Raw genomic sequence first — 17,481 nt, forward strand, 5'->3', positions numbered from 1 at the left:
AACAAAATGATAGAACTGCCATCAGTGTAAGCCATGTCTGATGTGTTGGGAAAATATATTTTCTTAATTAAAGCAAAATTATTTATCTTAAGATTTACTGGTCCATTACAATTACTTAATGTTATTATTTGCATTTTGTCAGATGGTCTGTTCATATATTTACCTGTGTATGTTTAAGAGATTGGTGTAGCAAAATAAACTATATGTGGATTATTTAAAAAAAAACCCAAAAAACATTGCATTTCTTGTCCAGGTGTTCCATTCTTGCTGCCAGTGCTTATGTTTCTTTATGTCTGAATGATCACCTGGTGGCCCTGAGTTATGCAAACAATTTACTCCGACAGCACAAATTATCAGGAGCTCAACGGTAACTTTTTTTTTTTTTTTTAACTATTTACATCTATTCTATATTTATACTCTCTCTCTCTCTCTCTCTTTTGCTCTCTTTTAAATAATAAAATTATAAATGATAATGTGGGGTTCAAGTTTTAGTAGCAGCAGTACATCACAAGTGTCTGCATTTATTACCAAATGTGCATGCTAGTTAAATATATTTGCATTCTTTTTCTTTTTTTTTTTTTTTTTTTATCTAATGTCATTTTCTACTGAGATTGTTTTTGTCATAAAAATGTCCAAGTTTTTTATTAGGCATATTCATTTTTTGGTTACGAATTTCACTTTCATTGTTTGTTCTTTGATTATTTGTGTCTACTAAAAAAATATTTAAGGTTAAAAATGTTTACATCATAGAAATTTTGGGATGCTTTGTTTTTTAGAGCGAAAATTGAAATATTGGATTTCAAGTAAAACCAATGGTATCTAGTTAATTGTCATGTTGCAGTAATGAACATATCCAAAAATTATGAAAAGCGATAAGGTAGATTATAAAGTTTTTGAAGACAATTAGCAAAAATTGTGTTTTGCTAAAAAAAAAATATAAACAAAAGAATTTGTATTGTAACAAAGAGGTAATTATTTTCTGAAAACTTTGAAAATCTTTAGTCAGTTTAGCAAAACTTAATTTTCACTGTCTTTGAAAACTGTTTTCATTAATAATTAATTTTCTACCTTATCTTTTTTTTTTTTTTAAATTTTTTGATATTTTCATTACTGCGACATGACAATTAAGTAGATACCATTGGTTTTACTTGAAATTCAATATTTTGATTTTCCAATTTCGCTCTAATAACTAAGAAGCACTGACTTTTGTTAGCTTTTCTATTAAAAAGCTTAGTTGAAAAATATTGACTTAAAAAATTGATAAAATTTAACTTATCAAATTTTAAATTTTTTGAATTTTCAGTAAAATAAGTTATGTCAAATAGAATATTAAATTAAAATAATGTCTAGAAAGTTCTTAGCATTTTTAAATAATTATTTTTTAAAGATACTACAGCCTTGATAACCTTTTTTATGCATAAATTTTCAGTTTTAGTACCTAAAACTTGATCATTTTTCTATTTTAAGATACTTAGCCCATCTATATGCTGCTGAAGCTCTTGTACACTTAGATCGGACCACAGATGCAATTCACCACCTCAACCCAGAAAACAGTGTTGATGTCAGTGTTTGCCCACCTGAACAGAAAACCGAACAAGGTGAAAACAAATGTTTTTTTGTTTTTTTTTCTTAATTGTTCTTTTCTTTCTCTGGAAAAATGATATTGTTTATTAAATTAATTGATTATAATTCTTACTAATTTTTTCATTGAAATATTTATAGCACATCAGATTTTAACTCCCTTTGAATTAACTAATCTCAATATTTTTTCCAGAATTAAAGTAATCTTATTTTCATGATTTTTAAACTTTTAGTAAGGACAATTTTTTTTAATGGGAAATTAACATGTTTTGTGAAAATCAAAAATAATAAAAAATTAAAACTCTTAATTTTTACTGAGATTTTTTGTTCCTCTCCACTCGCATTTTAGTTTTCAATTCTATTCTGATAGTTGCTTGTATAAAAGTTCGATGAATTTTATTTTATCATGAAGTAAATTTTATCTTTTGCAAATATTAAACATTATTTTATCATTTTGTTTTACTTTTTTGTATGTTTATCATAATATCTATTTTTTTATGAATAAATAAACAATATATATTTTTTTTAATTATCAGACAAAAATGATAAAAATGAAAAGATGGATAAAAGTGATCCAATGGAAGCCACTGAAGCAAAAGGTAGCGTAATCTTCTCCTTCTCCTTTGATATTCTATTTAAATGAATACTGTTAGAAAATATACTGCCTCCTCACTTTCGACGAGTCTGATGCTGACATGTGTCCTAATTATATAGAATTAATCGTTGGCAATAGATATTGCATGTTCACCCTCACAAATTATTTTAGTATTTTTACCTTTTGTCTTTGTCCCATTTTAAATGTTTGTCATTTGTGTTTTATTCTTTAAGTATTTTTATTTCTATTATTGTTTGGATTTGATGAATTCGAATCAAAACGATTCAAGCCTTTTGCTCCTAATGCTCATAGCACTTGATTATTTAAATCTCACAACTAGCTTTGTAAATTAATAAAAGGAGATATAGAATTCATTGAAATTAAAATAATATATAAATAGAATCTAATCATGTTAGTTTACACCTTATTTTTCTATTCTTTTCCATTTTGAAGGCAATTCCTGAATTAAAAAAAAGATAATAATAATTAAGGAAATAAAGATTGCTCGAATGGATCCAATTCTAGTCTATGAAGTCTGTTATAGTGAGTTGAGATTTTCACAAATCTATTGTCATTTACTGATACTGGTTGAAATTTATGATTATGCTATAGATAGTAAATTATGTCCAACTATACAATGAATCCTCTAGATATCATGTTTAGACTTTAAATGACCCAAAAAGTGCAGATACAGACCAATCAAATAATACAAGAATAAACAAGAAAAAGTGTTTTTATTATATATGAAAGAATGGCTGCTATCATAAAACTTGTTCAAATGTTTTTGTATCTATGACTAACAGACTTAATTGATTTGACTTGTAACAATATGTAATAATTAATCACCCGACAAAGGAGGGATTGGACCTAGTAATTTACTCCCGTTCGTTTGTTCGCACTTTTCTCAATAATCACACCTTGGATTTTTTAAAATTTTGCAAAAAACATTAGTCATGGTGAAAGTAAATTTTTTATTCGTAGATGAGGACCCCGTATGCTCAGCTTGTTATACTTGACAAATCTGCTAGTACCAAGTATGGATTCAAGATCTTGTTATGGTAGCTGCTGAAAAAATAGATTTAGCCTGAAATTGTATCTGAAATGACTCAAATGCCATACCGTGTAAAAAGAATGCCTTTTCAAATTAACTTGGTCTCCGAATACCTTTTTTTTTTTTTTTTTTTTTTTAAATTTATTTCTTAGGAAAAATACTAAACTTATCCCTTTCAGTTGCTGACATGACAGGTGCCGATTCTATAATTTGCCCACCTATTTAAAAAAAATAAATAAACCTTGCAAAAGAACTTTTATTTCTTAAATATTAGAAAGAAAAAAACTTTTAATAACTCAAAATCTTAAATTATGTTATGGAAGCCTTTACAATGCAAATTTGGAAGAACATATTTCAAATTTACATGGTAAAGACTTTTAATGAACAACATTTGTTCTTTAAAATATATATTTTAATGGGAAAATACAATTTATATGTTAAATGGTAGGCTGGGGAGGATAGCCATTTACAAGTGATTTGACGTATAATAACCTAATTAGTGTTGCCATGCCATACAACTAACCAACTCTTCTTCAGGTGTCCATGGGAAAAGTGCATTTCACATAACCATCTGTTTGCTAGATTTGCCTTACTTTTTTTATAATCTATAATTGGCCTTACCAATTTATTTTTATTTATACTAGGTGTCATTTTTTTTAAATGGAATCTACTTTTTGGATCAATTGATGAATAAAAACCGTGTAGAATGTTTATAATAGTATTTTGATTCCTCAGAAATCATCCTAGCTGGTTATATCATAAATTTCTATAACTGCATTCTATGTTCACCAGGTGGTCCTGTGAAAAAGCGCTTCACATAGCCACCTGTCTACTAGTTTTGTGTCTTACTAATTGAATTAATTTAACTATTTCACCTGCCTCCTCCTAACTTAACACATGATCTTGTTTGACCGGTCAGTTTTGTATCTGTCAATCTCTCGGCCTCCTTTCCCTTTATTATTTGATAGGTATAGATATTCGTTTGCTGGTATGAGATCTACCGAAAGGGTTACACCCCCCAATCTATCTTATGATGTAATAAGTATAGTATCTTTAAAAATATTGGTATTGATTTTTATAGAGGAAATAAAAGGAATGAAGCTACCAAAAGTTTTTACTCCCTCTCCTTTCAGTTTTTAAAGAAACGACTATAAAACTTAAATTTTGTTACATTTGAACAATTTTCTGTATATCTCCATAACATTAACTCAGTATAATATGACTAAACCAACAGAAAAAAAATGGAGATATAGGTGTTGAATATAAAATAAAGATTTAGACAAGTGTCTATGGTATGTGTCCATAACTGAATGCGATAGAAAAACAGATTGTAAAAATCAATAGAACAAAGAATGAAGGAAAAAAATAGTGCAAAGAGAAACAAATGAAAAAGTATTAAGATTTAAAGAATCTGTCATTGTCACTACTAGTTTAGTATTTACTAGTAGTTTACTAGCTTTGCTTGAGCCCTATGTACTGTTCATAATTTTGTGTGTGTGTGTGTGTATGTATGTGTATATATATATATATATATATATATTATAAAGTTTGACTCCTGTCCAGGTAACCTACATCTAAAATTTCAAGTGTTTAGACCCAAAATTGTCGGAGTTTGGTAGAGTCTGCAAAGGTCAAATCTTTCAACTTTGACCTCTTGGCAGCTAAAATTTCAGCCAAAAACAGATTAAAAAGCTTGCGCTATGTCTGAATACACTTTGTGTCAAATTTCAAATGTTTAGACCAAAAATTTGCTGAGTAATTTGGTAGAGACCACAGAAGTAAATTTTATATTTTTTTTAAACTTTGACCCCTAATTTGGCCCTTTAACATTTGTTTTGGGCTCAAATCAAATTAAAAAGTTTAATCCATGTCCAAGTAACCCACATCTAAAGTTTCAAGTGTTTAAACACAAACTTGGCAGAGGAGTTTGGTAGAGATTTCAAAGGTCAAATCGTTGAACTTTAGCCCCCTTGTAGGCCAAATTTCTGGTCGAAAACTAATTAAAAAGATTTTCCCAAATCTCAATACCCATTATGTCAAATCTCAAGTCTGTAGACTGAAAATTGTCAGTAGTTTGGTAGGGAAATGCACACACACACACAGACACACAAACACACACACACACAATTTCACTTTTCTAGATATATATATATATTAGATTATTAAATAGTTCAAGAGAATTGAAAAGTATACAAGATTAGTCATTAGGGTCTTTCATAGCTAAACATTTATTTTAAAAATGTTTGGATTTAATAATTATAGCAAATTGTATAGCAAACTTGGTATCTTAATGAAACTTGATTTATTAAATTTTTGTTTCTTATAATTTATTTTTATTGTTGTTTATTTAACGCAGGTGCCTTAATACCTTGGTCTCCTGCCACACCACAGAAAGCGCAAGCTGTACTGCTATATAATTTGGCTGCTACTTTAGCCATAAGGCAAGAATATACAGAAGCATTGAAAAATCTTGGAGAGGTAAATAAACTGAATTCTTTATATGTATAATTTTTTCTTTTATCCTTTATTTAAATTGACATGAAAAGTTTTACAGGGTGACTCTCCCCCTCCACAAAAATGACCTATTGAATTACTAATAAAATTCAGAGTACTTTCTGCAAACCAACCATATATGATACAAATAAACTTTAGTCTATGCCTGACTTGTCCAAGTTTCAGTTGTGAATGTCCAACAGTCTTTGCTTTTATCGCGATTTAGTGATATGTGGGGACACTTTGAACTTCTCATCAATAAGAGATGGGATCCTAAATAAACTTCACATTTGCCCAAATTTAGCCACTCTAGACCTTTATCCGTGAGCTTATCTCAAAACAATCTCCAAACTATTCTTTAATAGAAGACCTCTTTCACTACAAAAGAATTGTCCAAATTAATGACAACTTAGCAAATTGTATCCAGTTGTGCATATCATTGAACAGCAATTAAAAACAAAGACTGTTGGATATTCATTGCTGAAACTTTACGGACAAGTCAGATATAGACTTTTATGTGTACCATATATGGTTTGATTGCAGAAAGGATAGTAAGTTTTATTAATGATTTCATGAGTGGGGGAGATTTTTAAGGGATCATTCTGTAATATATTTTTATAATATAAAATGTTTATATTTAGATGTAGTAATACTAAATCTTGTGTTTAGAATCCTTATTCCATTTTTGATTAAAATCCATTATGATTTTCATTCTAAAATTAGCAGGAGGAGGGGTGGGGGCGACTTTGTCGGTCATAAAATGCGCTTAATATATTATTCATTGTAAAATGTTTGAACAATGCAACCTAGAAAATTGTATCGCATATTCCAAAACGAAATAAAGTGTGTTAACAGTGTGATGGCACATTTCCAAAATTCTTTTAATAATTACTTTTAACACATTTCAGAGCAGCAAACTTACAAGTCAACCTTTTCCCGCACAGATGTACAGCTTAAAAATCTACTTGGATCTTATTGAAGGTAAGTAGCAGAAACAAAATTTGGTAAAAATCTATTAGCACGGATTAAGGATAACTCAATTTAGTAATGCGCACACTTTCTTTCATTTTTGTGTTTTTATTTCTCTTATTGTAACTATCTATTAGGTTGGTGCAAAAATAATGTTTTTTGACGTTCAACTTCAAAAGATCATAACTTCTTTCATAATAATCGAAATAAGAACCATTCAAATTGACACATTTTTGCCAATGAGAAACAAGTTCATTTATACGATTAGCATAGAAATCCAAAGTTCTGGAAGCGATGAAGTCATCGAAGGCTGATTCAGCATCTTCTCTACTTTTGAAGTATTTTTTTGCACAGGAAGTTGTCGAGATGCTTGAATAAGTGATAATCTGTGGGCGAGAGATCTGGTGAATATGGCGGATGAAACAGTCTCGTAGCCCAATTCATTCAGCTTCTGCAGGGTCAGTTGAGCAACATGCAGGCGAGCGTTGTCAATCTCGGCACATACATTGAAGCTTCTGGTGCATTTCGTCAATTTGTCGGCATTACTTTTCCGCTGTAATCATCTTCTCGCCCGGATTCAAGAAGCTGTGATAGATGAGACTGGCCACAGACAACCAAACAGTCTCCATAACTTTTTTTTTTGTGCAATTTCGGCTCCGGGAAGTGTTATGGAGCTCTTCCGGTATCCAACCACTGTGCCGACGAACATCACTGATTATCCTAGAGGATCCATTTCTCATCACATGTCAATCCGCTCAAGAAATGGGTCCTTTTTGTTGTGCAGAAGGAGCATAGATGACCCCTCAAAAGAACAATTTTTTTGATTATCGTTCATTTCATGCCGCACCCATTTATCCAACTTTTTGGACTTCCCTATTTGCTTTAAATGGCGAACAACTGTTGAGTAGTCAACCTCGAGTTCAACAGCAACTTTTCGTGTAGTTTTGCGAGGATCAGCTTTAATTAAGGCTTCAAATGTTCGTTATCAACTGCAGTCGGCTGGTCGCGACCGTCTTCATCTTCGAGGCTTTCATCACCATTGCGAAATTTCTTGAACCACCGTTGTGCCACATGTTCATTAGTGGTTCCTGGGCCAAATGCACCGTTGACATCACGAGCTGTTTCTGCAGCTTTTCGAAGAAAATTGTGCAGATTTGAATTTTATCCATGCTGTTGAAAAGCCTGCAAAAAAATGAAGAGATTGAGAACGGTAACAAATAACATGATTCGATAGAGCAAAAATCGCGTTTCAAAATGATATATAACATCATTGTATATATGAATGAATTAATTCAGAAATCATATATATATATATATATATATATATATAAAAAGGCAGAATGCTTGTGTGTTTGTATTTCTCACAAAAACTTTTGACACGCGACGGATCTTGACCAGATTGGTATCGTTTTGAAGCTCAATGTCTTGGACAGCAAATATCGAAAAATTGGCCCTAAAACATTCATTCCTTCACCCTCAACTGGGCAGTTTTGTTCACTGACGTTTTTGCAAAGTCATCATATGTGCTTGCAATGACTAGCCTTAATTTGAACAGCAGTGAAGTCCTGGTGCTACCAGATCAGGCTGCCCTGTGGCTTCCTGAGACGAAATGCACCTACATTGACGTTTTTTTTTTTTGTTTTCTGATCTTTTTTGTAAAACTTAATTATGTTCTGCAAAAACAAAAACAACAGCCTTTCTTCCTCCCCTTTTAATTTTATTTTTTCCTACCTTACACTCGGTTCTGGATATGACCTTAAACTACATCCGATGGTGAGGTCCGGCTTACAGGCTTTGGAGTGTGTGGAGCCACCTCTTAATTGCCATTGCTCCCAGGTCCACCCTGACTCGGAGTGGTAGTACCTGTTAGGGTCCCAACTATGGGTTAAATAGAAACAGATTTTAAAAAGGAAAAGAAACAACAAAAAAAAAGAAAACAAATATATTCTATTAAATTATTATTTTTTTATTTAAAAAAATTTTTTTTTTTGCCCTGTCGGTAGGGCATGAGAACAAACCAACTGCCCCCCTGCAGAGGGTAAAAATTCCTCAATGGGGCAACCAGTTAGCCGTGGGTTGCTACCCGTAATGTCTTAGGACGTGATCCTGGTGATTGAGCGAACCTAGACCAGGATACATAGAAGTTTAGGCACCGCAACACATTACTTTGGCCCTTACTTCGACTAGACGGGCGGTCAGAGAGGCCCGATCCAACCAATCGGCCAGTCACGCCAAGCCCCACCATATATTGCCCATTCCAAAAACTCACTACTAACACAACACCTCTCCCACAAATAACCCTACTCCCTAATATATGATGGAAAGCGGTGGCTGAGGGTCAATCGATTAGGTGTGAATATCAATGACGAGGCTGTAAACCCCTCAGGATTGCTACAGATCCCATAGCAATATCAAGAGAGAACAGATAATCATTATGATACCACCAAAGTCGGTTATATCATCATTGTATCCCTGTGGAGGCTGGGCGAATGGGTTTTCCCCTAGGCTCTTCCCAAATAGGACTCCAAGGTGGGTGGGGAACAAAGAATACGAAAAAAGAAAACAAAATATATGGCTTGTTCCTCCCAAAAACCACCCAACCACCCAAAGAGAACCCACTCTGATGTCTCTGACATCAGTAGCTCTGAGGAAGAAACGATAAAACCAAGGAACTCAACATTCGTAGTAATAGAATCAATAGAGGAAACTCCTTTGAGCAAACTATCACCTTTTAAAATTGAAAGAAATCTTAAAACTCTAAAACCAAAGTCTATTAAAAAACAATTTAACGGCAGCCTACTAATAGAAACCCATAACAAAGAACAAACTAAAGAAATATTGAAACTAAAATTATTTGAAAACATCAAAGTCAAATGCTACAGACATCCAATCCTAAATACCTGCAAAGGAGTTGTGAAAAGCCACGAACTTGCACTTTGTCCCTTGGAGGAAATCAAGACAAACTTACAGAAACAGAATATGTTAGATGTTCGTAGAGTCCAAATAAAAAAAAACAGTGAGAAAATCGATACCAACACATATATACTAACTTTTGATTCCCTCACCATACCCAAAGAAGTGAAAGTTGAATATATGAAAATAGATGTAGAAATTTATATTCCAAACCCCCTCCAATGCTTCAAGTGTCAGAAGTTTGGACACCATCAAGATCGGTGCACACGATTACCAGTATGTGGAAGATGTGGAGAAAGCGGCCCACACATTGACTGCAGAAAAGATTTCAAGTGTGCCGACTGCCTTGGAAATCATAGATATTGTGAAATATGGAAAAGAGAAAAAGAAGTGACCAAACTAAAACATATAAAGAATATATCCTACCCAGAGGCCAGGAAAATCATTGAAACTAAAACATGCAGATGCAACTAAAAAAACTACTCCGATCAACAATCAAAATGGTCATATACATGTAACGGATACAACTGACAAGAAAATTGATGTCTTAAGCAAACTAATAAAGGAAATGAAAGAACTATTAGAAGAAATGAGGAAAATGAATAGTGCAATGTCTGCAACCAATCCAAGGATAATATTAAGTAAAGACACTACTGAACCACAAAAAGAAACAAAACCACAAACCATTTCTACAAAAACAACCGAACAACCATCAAACACATCACAAGCCAGAAAAGAATCAAAAATCCCCCCAGACAAAAAAAAACAAACAAACAAAAACAGGAAAAGAAAGATCCCGATCTATATCCCGAACAGGAACTCCGACAGAAAATAGATTTGAGGGATTGGAGCCGATGGAAGTTGAACACAATTCCAAATGATGAACAAAATATTACAATGGAATATCAGAGGGATAAAAGCAAACCAAAATGAACTCACATTATTAATAACAAATGAGCCCAGCACTTGTCTGTCTGCAGGAGGCCTTTCTGAAAGAAAATAATACCATCAACATAAAACACTACACATCTTACAACTACATAAATAAAGATACGGACAGAGCTTCTGGAGGCACATCAATACTCGTGAAGAATGAAGTCCCTCAAAGACAAATAAATATAAACACAAACTTGCAAGCAATTGCAGTTTCCGTGACTCTACATAGAACTATAACACTTTGCTCAATCTACATCCTTCCAAAAGATACAATCAACGAAACTGAGATAACTCAATTAATAAAACAACTCCCTAAACCCTTTTTTCTACTAGGAGATGTCAACAGTCACAATGTAATATGGGGAAGTAAAGAAACAAATAAAAAAGGAAAAGAAATAGAAAACATAATAAATAAAAATAATCTATGCCTCCTTAATAATCAAAACTACACCTATATGTACCCAGCAACAGGTACTTTCACCGCTATTGACCTTACCTTATGTGATCCTTCCATATATATGGACTATGATTGGAAAGTACTCAATGACACCTGTGGGAGTGATCATTTCCCAATCATCCTGGAAAGTCTAAGTACTAGTACTGAACAAAAAACACCCAAATGGAACCTACATAAAGCGGATTGGGAAGACTTCCAGGAACAGTGCAAAAACCAATTAATTATTGAAAAGAAAGATGAAGATGACCATTTGAACTACTTCATTAAAACACTCACAAACATAGCAAATAATACCATACCGAAAACAACCAAAACCAACAATCACAACAAACCTTGGTTCACAAAAGAATGCAGAAAAGCCATCAGAGCTCGACGAGCTGCCTTGAGAAAATTCGAAAAGTACCCAACAAACGAAAATCTGGATTTCTTCAAAAACAACAGAGCAAAAGCCAGACGAATCATAAAGGAATCCAAAAGAACAACTTGGAGAAATTATATATCCAAAATTAATGTGAATACCAAGGCAAAAACAGTTTGGAACATGATGAGGAAAATAGAAGGAAAGTCTAGTAGTACACCAATATCCTACATCTCTAAAGACAACAAAATATACACTGATCAAAAAGACATTTCCAATAACCTGGCAGATAATTTATCAAAAATGTCATCATGTGACAGACAGAGAAATTCAAAAAGATTAGAGAAAAGGAAGAGAAGAAAATTCTATTTAAATCACAAAATACGGAAAAATACAACCAACCTCTTACCTTGCCTGAATTAAAAGAATCGCTAACCAAATCCCATGACACAGCTACAGGGCCCAATGAAATTCCATATGAAATCCTCAAAAAACTTCCAGAAACCTCAATGAAATACCGACTTGAAATTTTCAATATTATATGGTCCAGTGGAAACGTACCTGAGACCTGGAAAGAGGCCACAATAATACCAATCCCCAAATCTGAAAACTCAAACATCCAATCCCAATCAAGTAACGTCTCAGATCCATTGAATTTCAGGCCAATAGCTCTAACAAGCTGCATTTGTAAGACCATGGAAAGGATTATAAACAAAAGACTAATCTGGTTCCTGGAAACAGAGAATCTTATTACAGAATTTCAAACAGGATTCAGGAAAAACCGAAGTTCAATAGACCACATAGTCAGACTTGAAACCTTCATCAGAGAAGCCTTTGTAAGGAAGGAACATTTAACAGCAGTGTTTTTTGACATGGAAAAAGCCTACGATACTGTGTGGAAGTACGGTGTTACAAGGGATCTGAAGGCGCTTGGACTAAAAGGCAGAATGCCAATTTTTATTGAAAATTTTTAAAAAAATAGACTGTTCAGAATAAAGGTTGGCACAGCTCTCTCGGACTTGAAGGAACAAGAGAATGGAGTACCTCAAGGGAGTATACTGTCAGTGACCCTGTTCAGTATCCGAATTAACAACATTGTAAAAAAACCTTAACCCTGGGGTAGATTGCTCCCTATATGTGGATGACTTCCTAATATGCTGTAGATCTAGATATATATCTATAATAGAAAGGAAGCTTCAATTGTGCTTAAACAAAGTAATGAGATGAACGGAAGAGAATGGATTTAGATTCTCCAAAAGAAAAACGAAATGCATGCATTTCTGCAAACTAAAGAACATGCATAATGATCCTGTTCTAACCATCTGAAAAAAAAATGTAACAAAGCTGTAAATCTTTTGAGAGTGGTAGCACATACCGATTGGGGTGCAGACAGGGAAACACTCCTTAAACTTTACAGAGCACTAGTCCGCTCAAAGCTAGACTACGGTTGTTTCATATATGGATCAACCCGAACATCATATATAAAAAGCCTAGACCCTATTCACCATACTGGCCTAAGATTAGCCCTAGGAGCATACAGAACCTCCCCCGTGAACAGTCTATATACGGAAGCACATGAACCCCCACTAGATCTAAGGCGAGAAAAGTTAGCCCTTCAATATTTACTCAAACTGAAGTCTTGCCCAAACAACCCTGCATACCAATGTACCTTCTATCCTAAATATGAAGAACTCTTCTACATGAGAGGAAAAACTATCAAAACTTTCGGGCTCCAAATGAAGGAAAGCATTGAAGAATCGAAAATTCCAATCTCCAGCATTCACAACTTCATACTACCTAAAACACCCCCATGGACCATGAAACAAGTAGAAATAAAACTGAACCTAAACAAAAAGTCCAAATCTACCACAAACCCTATTGAATACCACAACGAACTTCAACATTTAAAATTACGATATTCAGACTACACCTTTATCTACACAGACTGGTCTAAAAGCAACAATCACACTGGATGTGCAGCAACGTACCATAAAACCACAATGAAGAGAAATTTTCAAAATGAAGCATCTATATTCACTGCAGAGACTATAGCTATCGATCTAGCACTCAACATAATTTCAGAGGAAACCACCAAAAACTTCATCATTCGCACTGATTCTCTATCAGTCCTATTATCTATACAAAATCAAAAACAAGAAAATCCACTAACAACAAAATTAATAGAAAAAATCAATATCCTTTCAACCACTAAAAACATTATTCTTGTCTGAATCCCCAGCCATGTGGGGATCAAAGGCAATGACAGGGCAGATACAGCTGCAAAAAAATCTTCTCACCTTCCAACTGACAATTTTAAGATTCCACATACTGATCTTAGACCCCAGATAAAAGCATACATACAGGAAAAATGGCAACTGCGGTGGAGTCAGCAAGAGGGCAGCAAATTATACTCAATCAAACCTGAACTTAAGGAACGATGTCCGGTCATCAAGAGATCACGCCGAGAAGATGTGATACTGACTCGGCTGCGCATAGGACACACCAACTTTACTCATTCTTATATACTAAATGGAGAATCGGCGCCAGAGTGCATCCCATGCCAGGAGACACTCACAGTAAAACATATCCTAGTTGGGTGTGATGACCTCGCCCCAACTAGAAAACTATATTATACAGAAAGCAATATGGAGGACCTTTTTGAAAAGGTAAACTCAACAAATATTCTAGCATACCTAAGGAAAGTAAATTTATATAAGAAAATTTAAGGAAATTTAAAGTCACCCAAATATACACACCCATGTATAAATACAACATTTAATTTCTTAGTTCGATTTTATAAAAAAAAAAGGGAGGAAAGGCTGAAAAAGCCCCCCCCCCCCTAAAAAATAGTTTAAAAAAAAAAAAAAAGGACTCCGGCATTCAATGACCACATAGGTTGATATGCCGTAAAACCAGTCAATCAATCAATCAAAAGCAGCGAAGTCGTAGGCCGTGGGAGTTAAGCGGTTTGCTTTTATTCACCTTTTCCTCCTTTGCGTTACAGGTTGGAGCCTGTCTGCCTGTCTACTTTTTTTTTTTTTTTCTGAGGCTTATGTAATGGGATTTTTTCCTTTTGAAAGCAAAAACTGAATTATTTTACTGTTCGCTTAAATTTTTTTCGGGTTTTTTTTTCACACCTCTCTCTGCATAGGCAGCGTTTATTTATTTTTTTTTCTAGTTGTATTAACTCCTTACTATACCACCTCTCCACATCTGGGCAATGCCAGGTACTCCTACTAGTCATCTATAAAAGTAACATGTGAAAAAACGATATTGTTTTTGTTCCAATCCAATATACAAATTTTACATGACCATTCTTGCCTTACTAAGTCCTAAACTGCAACTGTTGTACATTTCCTTTGTCCCTTTCCCATAATAAACATTTTTTTCTGTAACTGACTTTTTTTTTTTTTTTTTTTTTTTTGTTTAGATTTGGAAAGGGTAGATGCTAGTATCCTTTTCTTGTCAGTTTTTTTATGTAGGGAAAATTAAGCTCTCCAATCATGCCTGGTTAAAAAAAAAAAAAAATTTCCTCCGTCTATATGATCTCTATCTTTAGTTGACCAAGGACAGAAAAAAGCTAAGTGTATTATCAGAACAGATACTATACATTACTCGAAGTCAAAAGGCCCAAGGAGTCCCTGTTTGCCAATGAAGTATCCTTATCTGTCTCTGCTTTTCATATTGCTTATCCAATTCAGATCTAAAAACCTTACAAATTATGCATCACTATATACTGAGGATTGTTCATAGCAAAAATGAACATTGGTATGAACATGTTTCCTATTATAGCATTGATTAATTGTTTTATGTAAACAGTGGATCTTCATTTTAGGAATAATCAAGAGTAAGGGAGATAATTCTCTTGTAAACATTATGCAATATATATGTGTGTGTGTGTGTGTTCGTGTTCATTTTTTGGTCCGTGAAAGGGAGGAACCTTCTAGACCAAGGCAATTTTAATTTTTGTGCCAGTCCAGAGTGTTCCTTTATGTGGAACTGGATTTTCCTTACATTAAAACTGACCTGGTATCTAACTCTGCCCTTGTGGGGAAGTAAGTAAATAGGGACTGATTAAGAAAAAAAATGGTACTTGTTTAGTTTAATAAAGACATTAAAAAGTGAAAATATTGCAAAAAAAAATTATATTGTATGTACCCGTTATGGAATAAAGTTCTCATAAAAAAATCGCTTAATTTGATCAATGATGATAGTTTTTTTTTACAGGGGGAAAATCAAATTTATATCTCACGGATTAGGTGTTTTTTCTGTCCATGTTTCAAAATAATCTCATCAAATTTTGACAAACTTTAAGTGGTGATTGGAGTTATCTCCCCCTGGCGCCCCCACCCCATCTGCTCATCCACCAAATAGGCAAGATGGCTACGGCATGATCAATTTCATTAAAATTTGATTTTCCTCTCTAAAAAAAAAACTACTTGATCTAATAAGGTTATTTTTTTATTTATTAAAACTTAATTCCATAACGAGTACGTGCAATATAACTTTTTTTTCAATATTTTCATTTTTTAATGTCTTGATTAAACTAAACAAATGTCAAAAAATATATTTTAAAGATAAAATAACTTCTGTTGAGCTTGCATGAAAAAGAGGAACATTGAAGAAACATGTAGACTGCGAGTGTGTAGTTTCTTTAGTATGGTAGAAACATGTTATGCAGTTGTTTTTTGACAAACATTTTCCCAATTTTTTAAATATTTTTATTGACTTGAAGAATGGATATTAGTATCTTTGTCATGCAGCAGTGATGAAAAATAGAGACAAAAGTAAAGCACATTAGGTATAAATTGCATGTAGATGATTGTTGAACAGAAATAAAAAAAATAATGGCAGATTTTTCTAGTTGGAACTAATTTGCAATTATGAACAATCAATTTGCATGCATAGAAATCAACTGATTTGATTAAAAACAAAAAGATACTTGACTGATTAAAAGCTGACAGCGAGTTGAATTTTGGAACTGAAAATGTTGCTGTTATTACAGCATTGTCTTCTGAAGTTTGAACCTTCATTATGGCTGCAACAGACTTACATTTTCTTTTTCTTACAGAAATAAAAATAGTTTTTAAGATATCACAAATGTACGAGTTTACAATGAAAAATGTTTTTATTTTGTTTTCAAAGGTCGGCGAGCTTTTGCTCAGTACATCATCAAAGAGTCTTTTGGCCACTTGACCCCAAACAGAATGGATCTTTCTTTGCTCACCAAGAAGAGTCATACGAATGAGCCACTGCCTTGAAAAATACCAGCATGCATTGGCGAGATCTGACCCAGGAAAATCAAACCACGTTAATAAAAGCTCTGCCAATATTTCAATCTGACAGACTGTCTTTGATCATGGTTTAACTTTTGTTCTTATAATTGATGGACACTCATTTTACATATGTACAGTTACTGTATACATAATAGATCAGCAATAATTCTAAAGCAGGGCAAGGAATTTGGTATTTGAATGGACAAGAATGAGAGATGTTGATGAATTTATTTGGATTGATATCTGCATTTGTTTTGTTTGTTTTTTTTTTTTTTGTTGTTGTTTTTATGTTTGAACCATAATTAGGTTTCTAAAGTCTGAGTTAACAATATTAAGTGAAATAAAATTAGGTTTTTAAAGTCTGAGTTAACAATATTAAATGAAATAAAATTATAGAAAAATATCTACAATTCATGTCAAAAGGAACAAACCTTTCATACCAAGTCGAGGATACATCCTCAACAATCAGTCCAACAGGCCATTTTGAAGCTGATGTCTTTTTTTCTCTTGGGCTGAGGTATGTTTATGTGTAGTTTTAGAAGGTTCACCTTCTCAAGCTTTACTCTTTCTCAAAAAGAAATGGTTAGATTATTGATAATCACCTGAAGCGTTTTACTGAGAAATGCTGATGGAACGCCTTATCTTTTTATTTTTTTATTTTTTTTGTCAGTCAGTGTGCTGACTTTTTAATCTCCTCTTCTACCTTGTTTCTAATCTCCTAATGAGGTAATTACAAGTTATGAATTTATTAATTATATTATATTGAACATCAAATGTTTTCTACACTACTTATAACATGAAAAAAAAACACCACAATAAAAAGTTTAAATTGTGGAAGAATTATAATTAAAA

At 33.1% G+C, this 17,481-nt stretch overlaps 1 protein-coding gene across 2 annotated transcripts in view; it reads left to right on the top strand.

Moving 5' to 3' along the window:
• The window catches only part of LOC145259313 (CCR4-NOT transcription complex subunit 10-like), a 54,864-nt gene extending 37,845 nt beyond the window's left edge, over positions 1-17,019 (top strand). For both annotated transcript variants that reach the window (XM_080117227.1, XM_080117217.1), the window contains exons 12-17: positions 254-367; positions 1,468-1,598; positions 2,118-2,180; positions 5,584-5,705; positions 6,629-6,701; positions 16,499-17,019. In XM_080117227.1, coding sequence (XP_079973353.1) covers positions 254-367; positions 1,468-1,598; positions 2,118-2,180; positions 5,584-5,705; positions 6,629-6,701; positions 16,499-16,614 — 619 coding nt within the window. In that variant the 3' untranslated portion in view covers positions 16,615-17,019. The remainder of the gene's footprint in view (positions 1-253; positions 368-1,467; positions 1,599-2,117; positions 2,181-5,583; positions 5,706-6,628; positions 6,702-16,498) is intronic.
• The last annotated feature ends 462 nt before the right edge of the window (positions 17,020-17,481 follow it).

The sequence above is a fragment of the Euprymna scolopes genome, chromosome 1 (genome assembly GCF_053919585.1).
Source record: "Euprymna scolopes isolate OS-2025 chromosome 1, ASM5391958v1, whole genome shotgun sequence".
Classification (NCBI taxonomy): domain Eukaryota; kingdom Metazoa; phylum Mollusca; class Cephalopoda; order Sepiida; family Sepiolidae; genus Euprymna; species Euprymna scolopes.